We start from the raw sequence: 17,099 nt of genomic DNA, 5'->3' as shown, positions 1-17,099 counted from the left end.
TATGTGGGATCCGAACCCTCGGGCGGGAGCGCCTGCCACGCTTCCCAAGCGGCGCACTATCCAGTGCGCCACCGGGCCCTCAATAAAGCTGTTTTTAATGAACTATAGAAATGATCCCTGACAGTATAGTCTTTAAAGCTGTTTTTTTTTTTTTTTTTTTCCCGTGTCCGGCAACGGATCGCAACCCTCAGTGTTGCCCCCGTACCGGACCGGGGACCGGCAACGGGATTGCAACCCTCGGTGCTGCTCCCGTGCCTCGCTCAGCCAGTGAGCGGGAGCCGGTCTGTATGTGGGATCCGAACCCTCGGGCGGGAGCGCCGCCACGCTTCCCAAGCGGCGCACTATCCAGTGCGCCACCGGGCCAGCCCTAAAGCTGTTTTTAAAAATGGAAAAAATAAGTCAAGTTAACAATGGTCTGGGTGGTGGAATTTGCAGGACACTGTTTTATATGCTTTTCTATGCTATCTTTTTCCTACAGTCAATAACTGTATTACTTTTTTTTTCTTTTTTTTTTTTTTAAAAGATGACCGGTAAGGGGATCTTAACCCTTGACTTGGTGTTATCGGCACCACGCTCACCCAGTGAGCAAACCGGCCATCCCTATATGGGATCCGAACCTGTGGCCTTGGTGTTATCAGCACCGCACTCTCCCGAGTGAGCCACAGGCCGGCCCCTGTATTACTTTTTGCCCCTTTTTCAGTTAAAAAAGAAAAGACAAAGGAAAGCTGCCTGGGCCAAGGGAACATTGTCATCCAGCAAGGTCCTCAGGCCTACACTCACCTCTTCAGCAACACCAAGATACTGGGTAACATCTCTTCATTCTGGGCTCCAAACTTGGCCAGAGCACTCACAGCACCTGTTTTTATGAAGCAAATATGGTTTACCTGATGTATCCTGACAACTCACTCTTTGGGCACTTCCAGTAGTCAGAGTGAGTCTTTGGGCAGTAGGGCCCCACAAGGCCGAAGTCTCAAGCCAGGAGGCTCAAAAGTTGCCACCAACACAATGAGTGGCTTTGGGTGGATCCTGGTGCCATCTGGGGCCTCAACTTCCTTATCTATTTAATGGAGAAGTGAGCCAAACGAGATCAGTGGTTCCCATTCCAGGGTTCCAGGAGATATTTTCAAATTAACTATAGTGAGGCCACAGAAGCTGGCTACAACATCAGGCTCCTCATCGTCTGTATCCAAACGGCCTCCACTTGCCATTAAGCTTTAGATTAATATAAATGAGAAAATGAACTATTACTTAATGCATATCAATTGCTGGAAGAAGAAAATCTCTCCAGTGGGGACATGAAAAGAAAAGAATAGAAACTAAAAATAAAATTAAGAATAGAATGGTTGTTCACTGACTTATAAACTTATATAGAAGGATGAATTTTATGGTACGTGAGTTATATCTCAACAAAGCTGTAATTTTTTTAAAAAAGCTAAACACCAACATACAGTGAAAAAAATCAATTAAAAATATCATCAAATTATAGAAGAACCATTCAACTAGGTGACATCTAAAATCCTTTCTACAATATTATAAAATAGTTTGTGAGGCAAGAACTTGAGTATGTGACCCCCACCAAGGGCTTAGGTCCCTTTGCTGAGACATTCAGTTAAGAGCAAGCTAAGTGTCCAAGGTCAACCCTGGCTTAGACCTACCTGCTCGAACCTCCTCATGCTCCAAGACCACTCGGTTATAGATGAAGCGGATGTACTTGGAGGGGTTGTTGGTCTTGGGACCCTCCTGGCCCAGGAGATGCAGGATGCGGGTGGCCAGCACAGTGAACTCACAGTCCTCTATGAACTCACACAGGTGTGACAGCCCTGTCTCCTTGCTCTCTGAGTTTTCCTCGATGATGCTGATGATGCAGTCCACGATGGCACGTTTGTACTCAAAGCCACCCTGCAGTGGGAGAGGCCAAGCTGAGCAAGGAGCCTTCTCTCTCCAGAAATGAACTGAGAGTCTGACCAGGACCAGGGACAGTGGTCCAAACACTGAACCTGGAGGCAGGGCACCTAGTTCTGTGGGCCTCTCTTTTTTGTGTAAAACAAGAGCCTTGGACTGAATGCTCACTGGGGTCTTCCTGTTCTAACAGAAGATTGTTTAATAAAAACATTTTAGGTCCCACTTTTCTTTCCAACTTCGAAAACAGTATAGTGGTTCCTCAAAAAATTAAAAATAGAATTACCATATGATCCAACTTTTCCACTTTTGGGTATGTACCCAAAAGAACTGAAAGTGGGGAGCTGAATAGACACTCGTATGCTCACGTGCACAGCAGCGTTACTCACAAGAGCCAAAACGTGGAAGCAACCCAAGTGTATACTGATAGGAGTGGATAAGCAAAATGTAGTCTGTATATACATAGGAGTATTATCAGCCTTAAAAAAGGAAAGAAGGGCCAGCCCATCACTCACTCAGGAGAGTGTAGTGCTGATAACACCAAGGCCATGGGTTTGGATCCCATATAGGAATGGCCGGTTGGCTCACTGGGTGAGGGTGGTGCTGACAACACCAAGTCAAGGGTTAAGATCCCCTTACCAGTCATCTTTTTAAAAAAAAAGGAAGGAAATTCTGACCCATGCTACAACATGGATGAACCTTGAGGACATTATGCTAAGTGACATAAGCCAGTCGCAAAGGACAAATACTGCATGATTCCACTTGCATGAGGTCCCTAGAGTAGTCAAACTCATAGAGACAGAAAGTAGAATGGTGGTTGCCAGGGGCTGGGGCAGGAGAGGATGGGGAATTAGTGTCTAATATTTCAGTTTTATAAGATGAAGAAATTCTGGAGATGGATGGTGAGGCTGCCCAACAATAAAAGGTACTTAATGCTACTGAACTGTACACTTAAAAATGATTAAGATGGGGGCCGGCCTGGTGGCGCACTGCTACAGTGCGCTGCTTGGGAAGCGCGGTGGCGCTCCCACCGAGGGTTTGGATCCCACATACAGACTGGTTCCCGCTCACTTGCTGAGCGAGGCGCAGGAGCAACACCGAGGGTTGCGATCCCGTTGCCAGTCCAGGTCCGGTGCAGGGCGACACTGAGGGTTGCGATCCATTGCCAGACACGGAAAAAGACAAAAAAAATAAAAAATAAAAAATATTAAGATGGGGGCCGGCCTGGTGGCGCACTGCTACAGTGCGCTGCTTGGGAAGCGCGGTGGCGCTCCCACCGAGGGTTTGGATCCCACATACAGACTGGTTCCCGCTCACTTGCTGAGCGAGGCGCAGGAGCAACACCGAGGGTTGCGATCCCGTTGCCAGTCCAGGTCCGGTGCAGGGCGACACTGAGGGTTGCGATCCATTGCCAGACACGGAAAAAGACAAAAAAAATAAAAAATAAAAAATATCCCGTTGCCGGTCCTGGTCCGGTACGGGGGCGACACTGAGGGTTGCAATCCGTTGCCGGACACGGAAAAAGACAAAAAAAATAAAAAATAAAAAATAAAAATAAAAATAAAAAAAAACGGAAGAAGAGGGCAGAGTTAAATCCCATATGAAATCTGTGTTTTACAGGCTTTAATGACAGAGCTGGCAACTGAGATGCCAGAGACACGACACGTGTAGCCTAGCAACAGGAAGTAGGCTGGGAGTTGTGGGGTAGCAGTGCTGTCTGTTTAAAGGGGGACATCCCTACTCAGCCTGGTGTTGCCAGATCTTACAAGGTTTTTCAAGAGAAACTGAAAATTTGTGGTGGTGCTGCTGGTGTTTTTTTAATATGAAACTACCTGATTTTTAAATACTGGCTACTAATTCTAAATGGTTAAAACTTTGTACAATCCAAATAAAACTTGTCTATAGGTCAGGTATGATACCTATTCTCAGATTACAGATTCTATTTTTTGGCCATGGGTAAGTCACTTTCCTTGTTGGAGGCTCAGGCACCCTCATCATAAGGACCATTACACTATTGTGAGGTCATGAGGTAGTGTGTTTACCTCACAGGTCATTTTGAACAATAAATAAGATGCTATTTGTACAATAAGCAAATTAGTTCTATAAAGCTGTTATGTGTACAGTTGTACTGCAAACCTTCAAATGCTATTTTCAGTATCAGTTCTCCAACCAGCCAACCTGCTGGGCCCCGAAAAGTTGAGAGTCAGTGCACCAAGGCCTTGCTGGCATTTGCTCTGACTGAAGAATGACAGGCCTGTCTGCAGGAGCACATACCCACTTGTAGAAGACATGGTCTTATGTCTGGGTGCCACAGTGTAATGAGTGAAGGTCTAATTCTTGACGGTTACATGGAAGTATGTATTTTACTGGGAGACAGAGAGGTCCAGGAGGAAAACAAAGGTTTTGGTGCCAGACAGAGCTGTGCTTAGATCCTGGCTCAGATACTTATTGGTCAGGTGACCACAGGGAGGTTGCTTCTCCCTGAGCCTCAAATCTAATTCTTAAGGGGAGAAAATAATGTCTGGTGACAAAGCCTGTTAGGAGGATCACAAACTGTGTATACCGTGTAGAGTTTCTCCAAAGTGCTGGGCCCATTAGCTGAAGGCTCACTAACATTAGTGCCCCTCTCTCTGGAGAAACCCAAAGACACTCAAAGCAATGGCTCCTCGACTGCCCAGTCCATGGGCCACTCTGGGGCTGGGGCACAGTGACACCACATAGCTGGGGAGTAAATCTACTCCAAAAACCCGTGCTTTTATTCCCACAAATTAACCAGTTCTGTTGAGACATCCAAGGAAGGTGGCATAAGTGAATTACTAACTTATGTCAGGCACAAAAATAGAACTAGTGTCGCATTATTAGCACCAGTTTCATAAGAAACCACCCCAAGAGCTCCTGGAAAGGCCTGGATATTTCTGCAGTAGACTCCACCAGTAGAGAATACACATTCTGCACAAGCATCACCCCAGGGTATCAATTGTGTCTTTAACGCCAGGCTGGTGAGTCATAGAGTTATTACTGTAATTACTAGCAACTGGTGTATGCACAAGGAGTTTAAAGGGCTGCAGGCACCAGGAAAACTAGCTGATTAACAGGTTGATCTGAAAACACTCACAAAGAGGAGGTCCTTGGCTCCAAGTTGAGCCTACAGCCAGCAGCCAGGTCTCTCCCTGCACCAGGAGACCTGACATGCCCCAAATGCCCCTTATTATTACCTCTTCCCGCAGCATGGAGAACAGGAAATTCATGAGGACAGCATGTTTGCGAGGATACTTCTGACACAGGGCACTGATGGCCTGGACAACCACCACCTGAGTCAAACAGACATATGTGAGCAGCAGCCCCTGCCACTGGGGTCAAGTGACTCAGCTCACTAAGTGCCAACTGAGCCCTTCCTCAGGCAAGGCCAGACCTTGGGCACAGCCCGAGGGCAAAAGGGTGAGAGGAACTCACACTCAGGAGCGTACAATCCCCAAGCCCACCCAGGGCAGGCGGCACACATGGCAGTCCCCCAAACTCTGCCTTCTCCTCAGACCTCAGGGTGAGTGTCCAAGCGCCCCTCCACTCCACTTGTCCTGTTCTCTCCCTACCACCACCCCCATGATACCCACCCCACTATCTATCTTTTCCGGCTTCTCTTTCGTCAAGCCTGACTGCCTCTTGAGTGTCCTGTCCTTGGCCCTCTTCTCTTCTCAGTCTCTTCGTCAATCTTATCTCCTCCCACGGCTTTAACCTCCTCTTACATGCCATTGACTCCCACATCTTCATCTCCTGTCTGAGCTCAACATCCGCATTTCCACCTGTCTACATGCAACTTCACCTGTGCCCACAGGCTCCTCACCACGTCTGCAGTCACGGTGTGACCTTCCTCTCCCCTCATCTAAGACCTGATCCTTTCGTCTTTCTCCATATTGGTCAATGGCACCACCTTCAACCCAAAGCAGAAAACGGCAACATCTTTCCCAACATTCACCCCTCTGCCCTTATACCATGCCCTGCCGACTGGCTCTGTTCCTCAAAGAGCTGTCATACTGTGTCTCCTCTCCTACTCCCATGGCCTGGTTCCAGTTCCATCATCTCCTTCTGAACTACTGCCACAGTCTCCTCACCCAGTTGACCCTTCACACTGCTCCATAGGATCTTTCTTTTGTATTATTATTTTCAATTTAATTAATTTTTTTTTTTTTTGGCAGCTGGCCCATATGAGGATCTGAACCCTTGACCTTGGTGTTATAATGCTGCATTCTAACCAATTGAGTCAACAGGCCAGCCCCAGAGGATCTTTCTAATACAAATCTCATTTCAGTCTACAAAGCCTTCTTGCAACCCACAGGCAGAGTAGATTTCTATCTACTTTGCATAATCCATGCTACAGAATTTACCACACTATATTATAATTATTCATATTATTGTCTGTTCTGACTAAAACTCTCCAATGACACAATACATGATTCTAATTACAGAACAATTATGAAATAACAAAATCGCAGAAATTGAGACCAGATTAGTGGTTGCCAGGGGTTAGGGATGGGGAGGAGGGAATGGGTATGGCTACAAAGGGGTAGTACGAGAGATTCTTCTGGTGATGGTACAGTTGAGTATCTTGATTGTGGTGGCAGTTTCCAAAGGCTACATGTGCAACAAACTGCATAGAGCTTCACACACACATGCGTGCATATGCTTGTATAACTGGTGAAATCTGAAAAAGCTGTATGGATTGTGCCAACGTCATTTCTTGGTTGACCGTGCACCGTGGTTGTGTGGGCTGCTGGCACTGGGGGAGGGGGCTGATGGAGGGGTGTATGGGATTTCTCAGTACATTTCATTGCAACCTTCTGTGAATTATTTAAAAATAAAAGTATTTTAAAAAGTACTACCAAAGAAAGAAAACCAACATCTCTCCAATGTCTTCCTAATAATCAAAATTCTTTCTCATGACCCACAGGGTCCTACATGATCGAGCCCCTGTCCATTCTGACTTCTTTACTACAGAAGCCCCAAAGCTCCCAACCCCATCGCTGACCTTCTGTCTCTGATGTTCAAGACAAAGTTGCTCCTGCCTTTTCTCTCATACTTCCCACAGCTGGCTCCTCACATTATTAAGGTTCTAGCTCAAATGTCACCCCCTCAGAATGGCCTTTCCAGGTCATGCTCCTCCTGGCAAATGTGATGTTTTTCTATATTCTTCACTGTACTATGCATGTCTGAAATTATCTCATCTACTCATGTGTCTATTTGTTGTTTCTCTTTGCTCCTGTCTTGTTTGCTGCTACATAGCCTTCTCCTAAAACTCTATATAATATACATCAAGTGTTCTATAAATACTTCAAGAGTGAATAAATGAATCCCTAACTGGCCTAGAAGCTACCGTTCTTACAGTACAAAGGGACAACTGTGTGAGGCAGAGCTGTGCATGTGCCCAAGGCCAAGCCCTCTGAAGGCAACGTGCTGGCCTCCCTGAGCCTCAAGGCTGACTGGCCCAAGGGTGGTGACATGCAGAGCAGGTTCAGAGCATCTTCCTTATGCTGGGGGCCCTGGCTGCTCTGGCAGGTGTCCGGGTACCTTGAACTCGTCTGAGATCTCTGACATGAAGGAGGAGATCTGCTTCATGAGGCGGTCGATGCTGCTCTCACTGCCCGTCTTGAGGAGGGTGGTGATGGCCAGTGTGGCAATGCTGCGATTCGAGTCTGTGACCAGGTTCTCCAGGTCCAGATTGCAGGCTGTCACTGCTGACGGGTGCTTCATGGCGACCTGTTTGGGGAGGACAGAGACAAAAAGGGCATGACCCAATTCTGTTACTTCACTTAATGGGTTTGGCCCAGAGGGCCTTTGGACAAGCTCATCTCACCATCCAGAAGAAAGGAACTGTGACCAGGGCTATACCTTTCCCAGCCAGGCCAGAGCCGGAAACACCTGTTGGATTAGTCCCACCTCTCCTGGCCCCCAAGAGCCCAAACCCCCACCCCCCACCTGTGGATTCTTACCTTATTGAGGGTGCGGACAGCAGCATAGCGGAGAGCGGCCTTGGGCGAGCTGCAGAAAAGCTGGAGTACTGTGGGGAGACATGCCACATGACAGGCTGCCCTGCAGGAGGGCCTCCGCAGAAGGGCCGGGCATCAAGGGTGAGCAAGCGCTCTCAGCCTGTTCATACTCAAACCCTCTGCTCAGCGACTTTCCCTGCTGACACCCCCACCCCCAACCAAGGTGAAGCACTCCCCTCGCCCTGGGTACCTGAGTCATGAACAGAGGCTGTAACAAACAAGAGCCCAGTCATTCTTGTGAATGATGATAGCCACAGTTTACTGGCACCTGTTATGTGCCAGCTTCTGCCCTGAGCAGCTGACATGCCTCACCTCACCAAAGGAAGCAGCTACCATTATCCCCATTTTACAAATAAGGAGACTGAGGCACAAAGCAGTAAAGCAACTAAACTGACTTTAGGTTAGCAGCCAGTAAGTGGCAGAATCAGGATTAAAATCCAGGAGTGAGCATCTGCAGGCTGAGCCCTTAACCACTGTGAAGTAAAATGCCCTCTTCTCTCCTGTTGCATCATCTGGAACCAACAGAACTTCCCCTCAACACTGAGTACGGGGGAACAAATTCCTCTCTTAAACAATTGGTTTATTTCCTATCACTATGTGAGAGCTATGTCAAGTACTGCATCCCCCCTCTGCCACAGTTGCCAGGAGATTCAGAGCTAAATTTTGCACTCAACCATAGTAGTGAACATGACTACTGTTTTTTTTTTTTTTTTTTTTTTTTTTTTTTTTTTTTTTTTTTTTTTTTTTTTTTTTTTTTTTTTTTTTTTTTTTAATTGGGGGCTGGTTTGTACAGGGATCAAACCCTGGACCTTGGTGTTGTCAGCATCACGCTCTAACTGACTGAGCTAACCAGCCAGCCCTATGGCTACTGTTTTCTGGAGTATCTGTTCTCCTTTCTTTATAACTTAGCTTCATTCTCTGTTAATTTTTTAGAATTTATTTTTTTCTTAAAATAAGAATGCCCTTATCTTTACCTTACTCTGGAAATATGGGGTTATAATAACAATGAATGATAACAAGATATTGGTAAAGGGCCACAAAAAATGATTACTTGTGTAATGATAAATATAGTAATAAAAAATTAAAAAAATAAAAGAACCCTGAAATTATTATTATTATTTTTTTTAAAGATGACCAGTAAGGGCATCTTAACCCTTGGCTTGGAGTTGTCAGCACCATGCTCAGCCAGTGAGCTAACTGGCCATCCCTATACAGGATCCAAACCGTGGCCTTAGTGTTAGCAGCACCACACTCTCCTGAGTGAGCCACGGGCTGGCCCTGAAATTATTTTTTTTAAAAAAGAAAACGAATGGGGCCAGCCCGGTGGCGCACTTGGTAGAGTGTGGCGCTTGGGAGTGTGGCGGCGCTCCCGCCGAGGGTTCGGATCCCATATAGAGACCGGTCCGCTCACTGGTTGAGCGCAGTGCGGGTGCGACACCGAGGGTTGCGATCCCGTTACCGGTCACGAAAAAAGACAAAAAGGAAAAAAAAAGAAAGAAAACGAATGAATGAATGAACACCCAAATCAGTGAATGAATTCATTAGTTCTTGTTTTTGTTTGTTTCCAGTGAGGAAGGGACACTTCTTTCTCCAAACATGAACCTCATTTCTCTCTGCCCAACACCATTCTTATAGGGAATATTAGAAAAACAGGAGGTCCAATCATTCCTAAAAACCTGCAAACTTGACTCCTGCCATAAAGTCTTTGCTCTCATTGAGCCTATGCTGTCTACAACGCCCCCCTCTCTCCTACTCTTTGAATCCAGGTTTAGCACTCTCAAGAGCCTCTCCTGTTCCCACCTCTCAACATGCCCACTTTTCAGTACCAGCCACTTAACACGTCATCACGTGCTTCCTACTCAGACAGTGAGATGCCAGCACCAGCAGAGGGGGTTGCATAGACTTGATGACTGAAGCTGAGACACCTCGAGGCTGCTGGATTCTCCTTAATCACAGCAAAGAACAAACACAATGTTTCCACTATGGTGCAATTTGTTTAGATCACACACATTTACTGCCTATGTAACCCCATAAGAGGCACGATCAGCATCCACACTCAGGGAAGGTGAGGCATGGAGAGGGTGGGTGGCTTGCCCATGCTCGCCCACTGATAAGGGGCAAAGCCATGACTCAAACCTGGGCTGTCGGGCTATAGTGTCCAGGCTCAGGACAACCGTCTGTGATGCTATCTCTCACCAGGGACAACTCAGCCTGTCAGTACACATTGGTTTCACAGATCCTGGGTTCCTCCACTGGGCTAACCTCCCATGGCTAGCCAGCCTGACGGGCTCCAGAGTGGGCATGAACCTTACCTCAGCCTCTTGAGTGGTAAGATGAAACTAAAAGTGGCCCGCCCCCAAATGCCATGAATGTGAGAGGCCACAGCACACTGCCTATAACAGAGCAGGTGCTTACTAGGTACCTATTCCTTTTCTTAACACTAGACCACAGCCTATTTGAGGGCATTTTCTTTCTTTCCCCCAACCCCTAGCCCAGGGTCTAGCTCCCAGCAGGCACAAACGTCCAAGACTGGGCAAAGGGAAGCCTAGTGACCTGACACAGCCGGGGCCAGCTCTTTGGCGCTGCAGCCTGGCAGATTGACGATGGCCGAGGCAGCTTCGTATACCACCATCTCATGCTTGTTGCGCAAGCAGCTCTCGATGAAGTCAAACAGCGGGCTGTCACGGCTACAAAAGAACACGGACAGCAAGAAGTTGGGGGAGGCCCTGCATGTAAGCATGAGAGAAGTACTGTCCAGCAGGAGAGCCCAGGTCAGGACCTGCCGTCCTCCTCCAGCTGCTTGCTCGCCACCCGGATCATCAGGCAGTAGGCAAAGGGGGACTTGAGGCCATGCCGGGTGAACTTGCTGATCATCTTATTGACAGCCAGGCGGTCGTTCCTACGCACATGGTACAGGAGCCCAAGCGCATGGTACTAAAGTAAGAGAGAGCAACAGAGAACAGGTAGGTGAAACCAGGTCACTGTATCTCTCTGGGCTCCGGCCTTCTCTTTTCCTAGATAGGAACCGCAGCAGCTACCACATGGAGTGGCTGCGACAGCTGCCCCAGCTACTCTGTGTATACAAGTCTGGGCAGGATACCTAACAAAACATGAGTATGTTTGTAGCTCTCGTTCCTGGCCTGATTTCAGCAAGGGCCCTGACAGGGACCAAGAACACAGATGTGGAGAAAGAATGGATACCACAGAGATGAAGGAAATGATTGGAAACCTGGTGTCTTTCAATAAGAAAGGAAGGTGAAAGCCGGGCCCTGCACATGGTCCTGTGTTGTAAGATATTGTGTGGGGCACCTCAGGTGTGAAACCTTACAGCATTAACTTACAACAGCCCTGAATGTAGATATTCTCTTCCCTCTGACTTGCATGAGGATTCATGGCTGCACTGGCATATCTAGGTCTGTAGGCCCAGAAGTCCAGGGATCCCTCTTCTGGAGATAAAAGGTACCACAGAGGTATGTCCCCTCCTCCCTCTTTTGTTTCCTCACAGAGTGGCATCTCAGGGCTAAGATATGTCAGCTGCGTGTGCCTTCTATGTAGAAAGTTTCCTGACCCTCAGAAGTGTTCTGAGTGGCTATGACTGGCGCTGAAGACAAGAATCACGCGAAGGGTAAGGAGAGAGACGAGAGATGAGAGGAACAGGTGAGCACACAGGGACACCAACAAGCATGCACCAGACAGGCCAGACATTATGGATGCTTTCTCATTTAATCCTCGCTGCTTCGTGAGCCAGGAACCTCCATTCCAATTTTACAAACAAGGAAGCCAAGACTCAGAGAGATAAAAGGAATCCCTGTCCTAGGTCACTGAGGAGCAGTTAAGGAGATGGAAGCCCCACCAAGATATTTCCATGCGTCACTAACAAAGCCAGCTTGGCAAAAGCCTGAATTTAGGTGGCCTCTGTCTGCCTGGGCCTGGTTTACTGCAACATCACATTCTCCAAAACAATACTCAGCTGGTTATCAAAATACTTGGATATTTCAGTACCAGCTGGTAAGCAGTCTTTAACCCAAGCCCTCCAAGGGGTTCCCTGGGTTCTTTCCCAGAACCCCCAAGTCTCCCCATGATCCAATAACAAAAGGATTAAAGCCTGCGCCAGCCAGGGGTCACCAGGATCCCTGTGGTGAGTGTCCATTCCTACTGGCCAGTGCCATGCCATCTGCCTAAATATTTTAAATATCACCCCCCCACTTACAGCTCACCTGGACCATGATGTTGTCACTGGATGCCGCCTCCTGGGCCTCATTCACCCAGCGCTTGACCACGTCAAAGCTGCACTTCAGGAGGTGCTATGGGCAATAGGGCATATTAAAGGGCAAGCAGGACAGACGCCCTCCCCGTACGCCTCCTGGGCCCTGCCAGTCTTCCCCGACACAGCCCAGGGCCTCACTACTGTCCAGGGTCCTGCGACTACGGTTATCCACAATCTCAGGATGGCTTCCACCCTCAGTCTCCCTGCCCTGGCAGAAGATTTCCTGCCAGATCCAAACTCCAACAATCTGTCACCCCAAGGGATGGTCAAGGCCATCCAACCGGGCCCCTTCTCAATCAACCCAGAGTTCCCTGGTTCTCTTAAATGAGAAGGTGGGCGGGACTCTCAGACTTGGGGATCCAGAAACACTTTTTTTCCTACTGGAAAGAGACTGATATGTTCTTCAATTTTCTACCCCAACCCCCACAGGGCCTTTGCCGCAACTACACACCAGGGAAGACACCAGGGCAGAGCTGGAGACACTGGGCACCTTGTCCACAATGGCCTGTTTCATGTAGCGCTCAATAGCCTGCAGCATGGTGCTCTGTGGGGACAAGGAGCAGGACAGGAGGGGACCCAATCAGTCCTCAGCAACCCTCAGGACTGCAGGTAACAGGGTGCAGCGGGGGAGGGGTGCAGGGAGGAAGAAAACATTTTTCATGTGCTCCACATACCACCCCCATCCCCACATCACCTGGCTTGGTGAGATGGGGGACAAACTGAAGCATGCAAAGGATGAGGCCGGGAAGCAGGGCAAGGGCAGCACAACTCACATCAGTGATCTGGCAGAGGGCTCGCACAGCTGGGCCCCGGTAATTGTCTTCTTTCCCAGTCATGTCTTTCGTCAGGCTGCAGAGCAGAAGGTGTTATCAACACACAGGGAGCCTGGGCCTGTCCACTCCTCTCCAGGCCCCAGTTATCACACTCGCCTGAGTTACTACACGAGTCTCCTAACTAATGCTCCCCTTCCATCTTGCCCCTCCAAGCCAAACTTCACACAGCAGCTGAAGGGATTTTTATAAAACTCAAAACTGAGCAGGTCACTCCCATGCTTTTACTAAAACATTTCTGTGACTTCCTGCTGCCAGTGACCTCAAGCAGAACAGAGAATGTCCCCAATAGGCCATGCTCTCTCCTCTCCAGGTCTTTGTATGTGGTGTTCACTAAGCCTGGAGCATTTTCTACCCCTCACTACCACCTCTGTCCTGCTATTTCTTACTCATCCTTCAGGACTACCCTCAGACTGTTTTTCCTCAGCCAGTGAGCGGGAACCGGTCCGTATGTGGGATCCGAACCCTCGGGCGGGAGCGCCGCCGCACTTCCCAAGCGGCGCACTATTCAGTGCGCCACCGGGCCGGGCCCTTCAGACTGTTTTTCTAAGAGGGCTTTCCCAATCCAAATTCAAGCTGGGTGCCTTTCTGGTCTGCTCTCATAATTTCTGAGTTAAACTGAATTACACCCTATCTTAATAGCCTGGCTGCCTGGTTATTTCTCTTTAAATTCTGGGGCTGCAGAGGCATGACTGTCTTGTTTGCTGATATCTCCAGAGCTACACACAAAAATTGAATTATATTCAATAAATATTTTCTAAATATTTACAAATGAAATATTTACAAACTGTCACAACGAAAAATAAGAGAACTAAGCCCCAGTTCTCTTTTTTTTTTTAAAAAAGATGACCGGTAAGGGGATCTTAACCCTTGACTTGGTGTTGTCAGCACCACGCTCTCCCAAGGGAGCTAACCAGCCATCCCTATATGGGATCCGAACTCGTGGCCTTGGTGTTGTCAGCACCACACTCTCCCGAGTGAGTCACGGGCCGGGCCCTGAGCCCCAGTTCTTTTTTTTTTTTGTCTTTTTTGTCTTTTTCCGTGTCCGGCAACGGATCGCAACCCTCAGTGTTGCCCCCGTACCAGACCGGGGACCGGCAACGGGATCGCAACCCTCGGCATTGCCCCCGCGCCTCGCTCAGCCAGTGAGCGGGAACCGGTCTGTATGTGGGATCCGAACCCTCGGGCGGGAGCGCCGCCGCACTTCCCAAGCAGCGCACTTATCCAGTGTGAGCCCCAGTTCTTAAGGGCAGGAATTATACTTGAGTCACATCTGTCCCCTGAATCACTCAGCCTAATGTAAAAACCAGTACTTAGTAAGCAAGTCTGTGTGTGTACCTCTTGCATCTCCAATGTCTATTTTTCTTGTGTTCTTTCTTAGCACTCATTATAGTCTGTGACAGGCTGGCTGAGTGACTAGAGGAATCAAGGGAAGGGAGGGTTTGTGCCCACATCAAGTCTAGAGAAGTAAAAGGGAAACAGCACACGCTGGAGGCTGCCATGCATGAGCAGCAGTATCCGAAGGACGAGGGAGACAAGACAAAAGGCACATGGCGATACGCTCACTGAAAGTTTCATCATCTGATACACATGAGAAAAAATGGCCTCTATCAATGGAATGCACCCACAGCCCCAAGACTCACCTGCTGGTGACAATAATGACATCCTCTGCAATGCAAGACATCTCCTTGATGGTCAGGTAGCACATCCGACGGAGTGTGGGCTGGGAAAGAGATGGGAAAATCCCTATCAGCCCTGGCTCAGGGAGAGGGCCAGTTAAGAGAAAAAACCTCCAGTCTACATCAAGGCAGCTCATACTGAATGGTGAGGCTGGCTTCTAGTGGCCCTCCCACCACCCTTTCACAGCTGCCACCTCTCAAGGAAAGCTGGGGTTGGGGTACTTACATCGTTGGACTGAAAGAGCTTGGTCATGGCAAAAAAGGCCTCGGTTGCTTCGGTGGTCCCCAGGTGCTCCCCCTGTGGTAATCAAGAAAGAAGTCTCAGCTTGGGACAGAGGGACAGACAGCTCTTCCTGCTGTATCAGTGCAGCCAGATACTCAGTCCCTGCAGAAGCTCCATTAAAGGCAACGCATCAGAGTTGGATGCTGAAGGGACCCAGAGCTGGGCCATTGACTACAACCACACAGAGGCTTTCAAACAGCATAATGCAGAAAGTGATTTGTGCATCCCTTCCAACATCTCCCAGCACCATCCCCCCCCCCAGCCCCACCCTGTTACCTGGTTTATGAGGTAAAGGATCTTGGTGAGAATGTGGGCACATTTCCGAGGGCTGATGGGAGTTTCATTGAACACACGGGCCTAAGAAGAAGCAACCAAGGATATACCTTCTAGCCCTGTTCATTTCCCTTCCACTAACTACCCTCAAGCACACTCAAGGTCTGAGAAGTCCCAGGATAAATAAATACACTTGCCTAGACAAACTAATTTTTATAAGGAGAGTTTGTTTTTCTAAATAATTTCTGAACTCTTCCCAAAATATTATTAGGGATGTACTGATCTACTGACTAGCAAGTACTTAGTAAACACCTGTTAACTGGAAGGAGAAACGATGAACAACAAAAAAAATGTAAGCATAAACACTCTCTCCAGGAACAAAGGTTTCCTGTCTTTCCCAGCACAGGTTTTCTCTCCTATTGCTCCTTAAACCAGTACTTTGAACGTGATGGTATTTTGACTGCATCGACGGTGAACATTTATGATGAAAGAGAGAGGAGCACAAATGACACTTGCCTCTTGGAGTACTGCACTCTTCTCAAGGTGCTGGAATGGGTTGGAACCTCCACCTATAGTCCAGGAGAACGGAGAAGACAGGTTGTGACCCTGAATTTCAAAACTCTCCCAGACACAGGGAAGGGAAAGATGTCCCTGTTACTTCCGTCCTCTTCAGGAGTGGCAACTGAGACTCTACAATCTGTCTATATAGATCCTATCGCTCTCTTGAAAGAGGGCTCCACTCTACCCCAAACCACTTATTCACAGACAAGCAGCAGCTCTGGTACAGTCCTGTCTCTCTTACGGTGCCATGTCTTCCATTCATTCATGCAACCCACACTTAACTGAATCCCTGTGTGCCAGTGGCCACAAAATCCCGTGACCCCTTCATAGCAGATGTTACATTCCTAATTAATTACGTGTTTGATTCACTGGTTGATGTCTGTCTCCTCCACTACGCCTGCCACCATTCTAATATGCCCAGCTTAGGCATCAAGTGTCCCATTGTTCTACTGCAGCATCAGGACATGGAACAGTGCCTGGCGGACAGTAAGTGCTCGATATATGTTTGCTGAATAAATGAATGAAGAGGTCAGAGTTCTTAGCCACAGGACACTGGCTGCGCAAATTACACCCCAGTTTGGTCAGCACCAAAGCAGCCCCGGCAACTCAGAGAAAGCAACAAGAGAGCATCCGGCCGGCCCGGTCCCCTCCTCTGACTGATGGGGAAACTGAGGCCCAAAGAGAAGCATGACCCTGTCCAAGGTCACCCAACAAATCGCAGTTCAAGCTGACGAGCAGGGGCTGCGGAACACGCTCGGGCTCTCCGAGGCCTGTCACCGACCAGCCACAGACCTTCGCACAATCCCTAGCCTCTCACTGAGCCTCGGCCTCCGGGTCAGGACAAAGGCCCCGAAAGAAGGCTCCCAGAGAGGGTCCTGACAGCTTGCGCGGGGGTCCGGCCTCCCCCAGGCTCCGGCCTGGGCCCCCTCACCCGACTCCTCGTCTTTCTTATCGAACTTCTTCAACATCGTCACTCCGGCGGGGGACACAACGCAGCAGGGCGACGCACCGCGGTCGCGGCTCGGAAGGGCGTCGGGCTGCGGTTCCGCACGGGCCACTTCCGGGCTCCGGCCGGCCACGTCTCCCCGTGCTGTGCGCACGCGCAACCTGCGCTCTGCGCCTGCGTATATTTGGGCCGCCGCAGTCCAGTCGGGCCTTAACCCTGCGCGCGCCGCAGTGGGGTTGCTGGGGACTGGGAGGGAGAGGGGACGGCCATGGGGGCCTGGAGGTAGTGAGGGGGCCGGAGGAGGGCCGTGGCAGGGAGGG

At 49.0% G+C, this 17,099-nt stretch overlaps 1 protein-coding gene across 1 annotated transcript in view; it reads right to left on the bottom strand.

Annotated features, from left to right (window-relative positions):
- The window catches only part of COPG1 (coatomer protein complex, subunit gamma 1), a 30,750-nt gene extending 13,940 nt beyond the window's left edge, over positions 1–16,810 (bottom strand). The window contains exons 1-15 of the mRNA XM_008565237.1: positions 16,765–16,810; positions 15,789–15,841; positions 15,276–15,356; positions 14,943–15,014; positions 14,681–14,760; positions 12,981–13,056; positions 12,659–12,751; positions 12,158–12,244; positions 10,720–10,874; positions 10,494–10,627; positions 7,884–7,951; positions 7,462–7,650; positions 5,115–5,210; positions 1,656–1,899; positions 781–856 (exon numbers count right to left, since the gene is read on the bottom strand). Of these exons, the coding sequence (XP_008563459.1) occupies positions 781–856; positions 1,656–1,899; positions 5,115–5,210; positions 7,462–7,650; positions 7,884–7,951; positions 10,494–10,627; positions 10,720–10,874; positions 12,158–12,244; positions 12,659–12,751; positions 12,981–13,056; positions 14,681–14,760; positions 14,943–15,014; positions 15,276–15,356; positions 15,789–15,841; positions 16,765–16,801 (1,541 nt within the window). The 5' untranslated portion in view covers positions 16,802–16,810. The remainder of the gene's footprint in view (positions 1–780; positions 857–1,655; positions 1,900–5,114; positions 5,211–7,461; positions 7,651–7,883; positions 7,952–10,493; positions 10,628–10,719; positions 10,875–12,157; positions 12,245–12,658; positions 12,752–12,980; positions 13,057–14,680; positions 14,761–14,942; positions 15,015–15,275; positions 15,357–15,788; positions 15,842–16,764) is intronic.
- Positions 16,811–17,099: the final 289 nt, after the last annotated feature.

The sequence above is a fragment of the Galeopterus variegatus genome, unplaced genomic scaffold, assembly GCF_000696425.1.
Source record: "Galeopterus variegatus unplaced genomic scaffold, G_variegatus-3.0.2 Scaffold196, whole genome shotgun sequence".
Classification (NCBI taxonomy): Eukaryota; Metazoa; Chordata; class Mammalia; order Dermoptera; family Cynocephalidae; genus Galeopterus; species Galeopterus variegatus.
The sequence above is the reverse complement of the archived record's forward strand: the minus strand, read 5'-3'. Positions and strand labels throughout refer to the sequence as shown.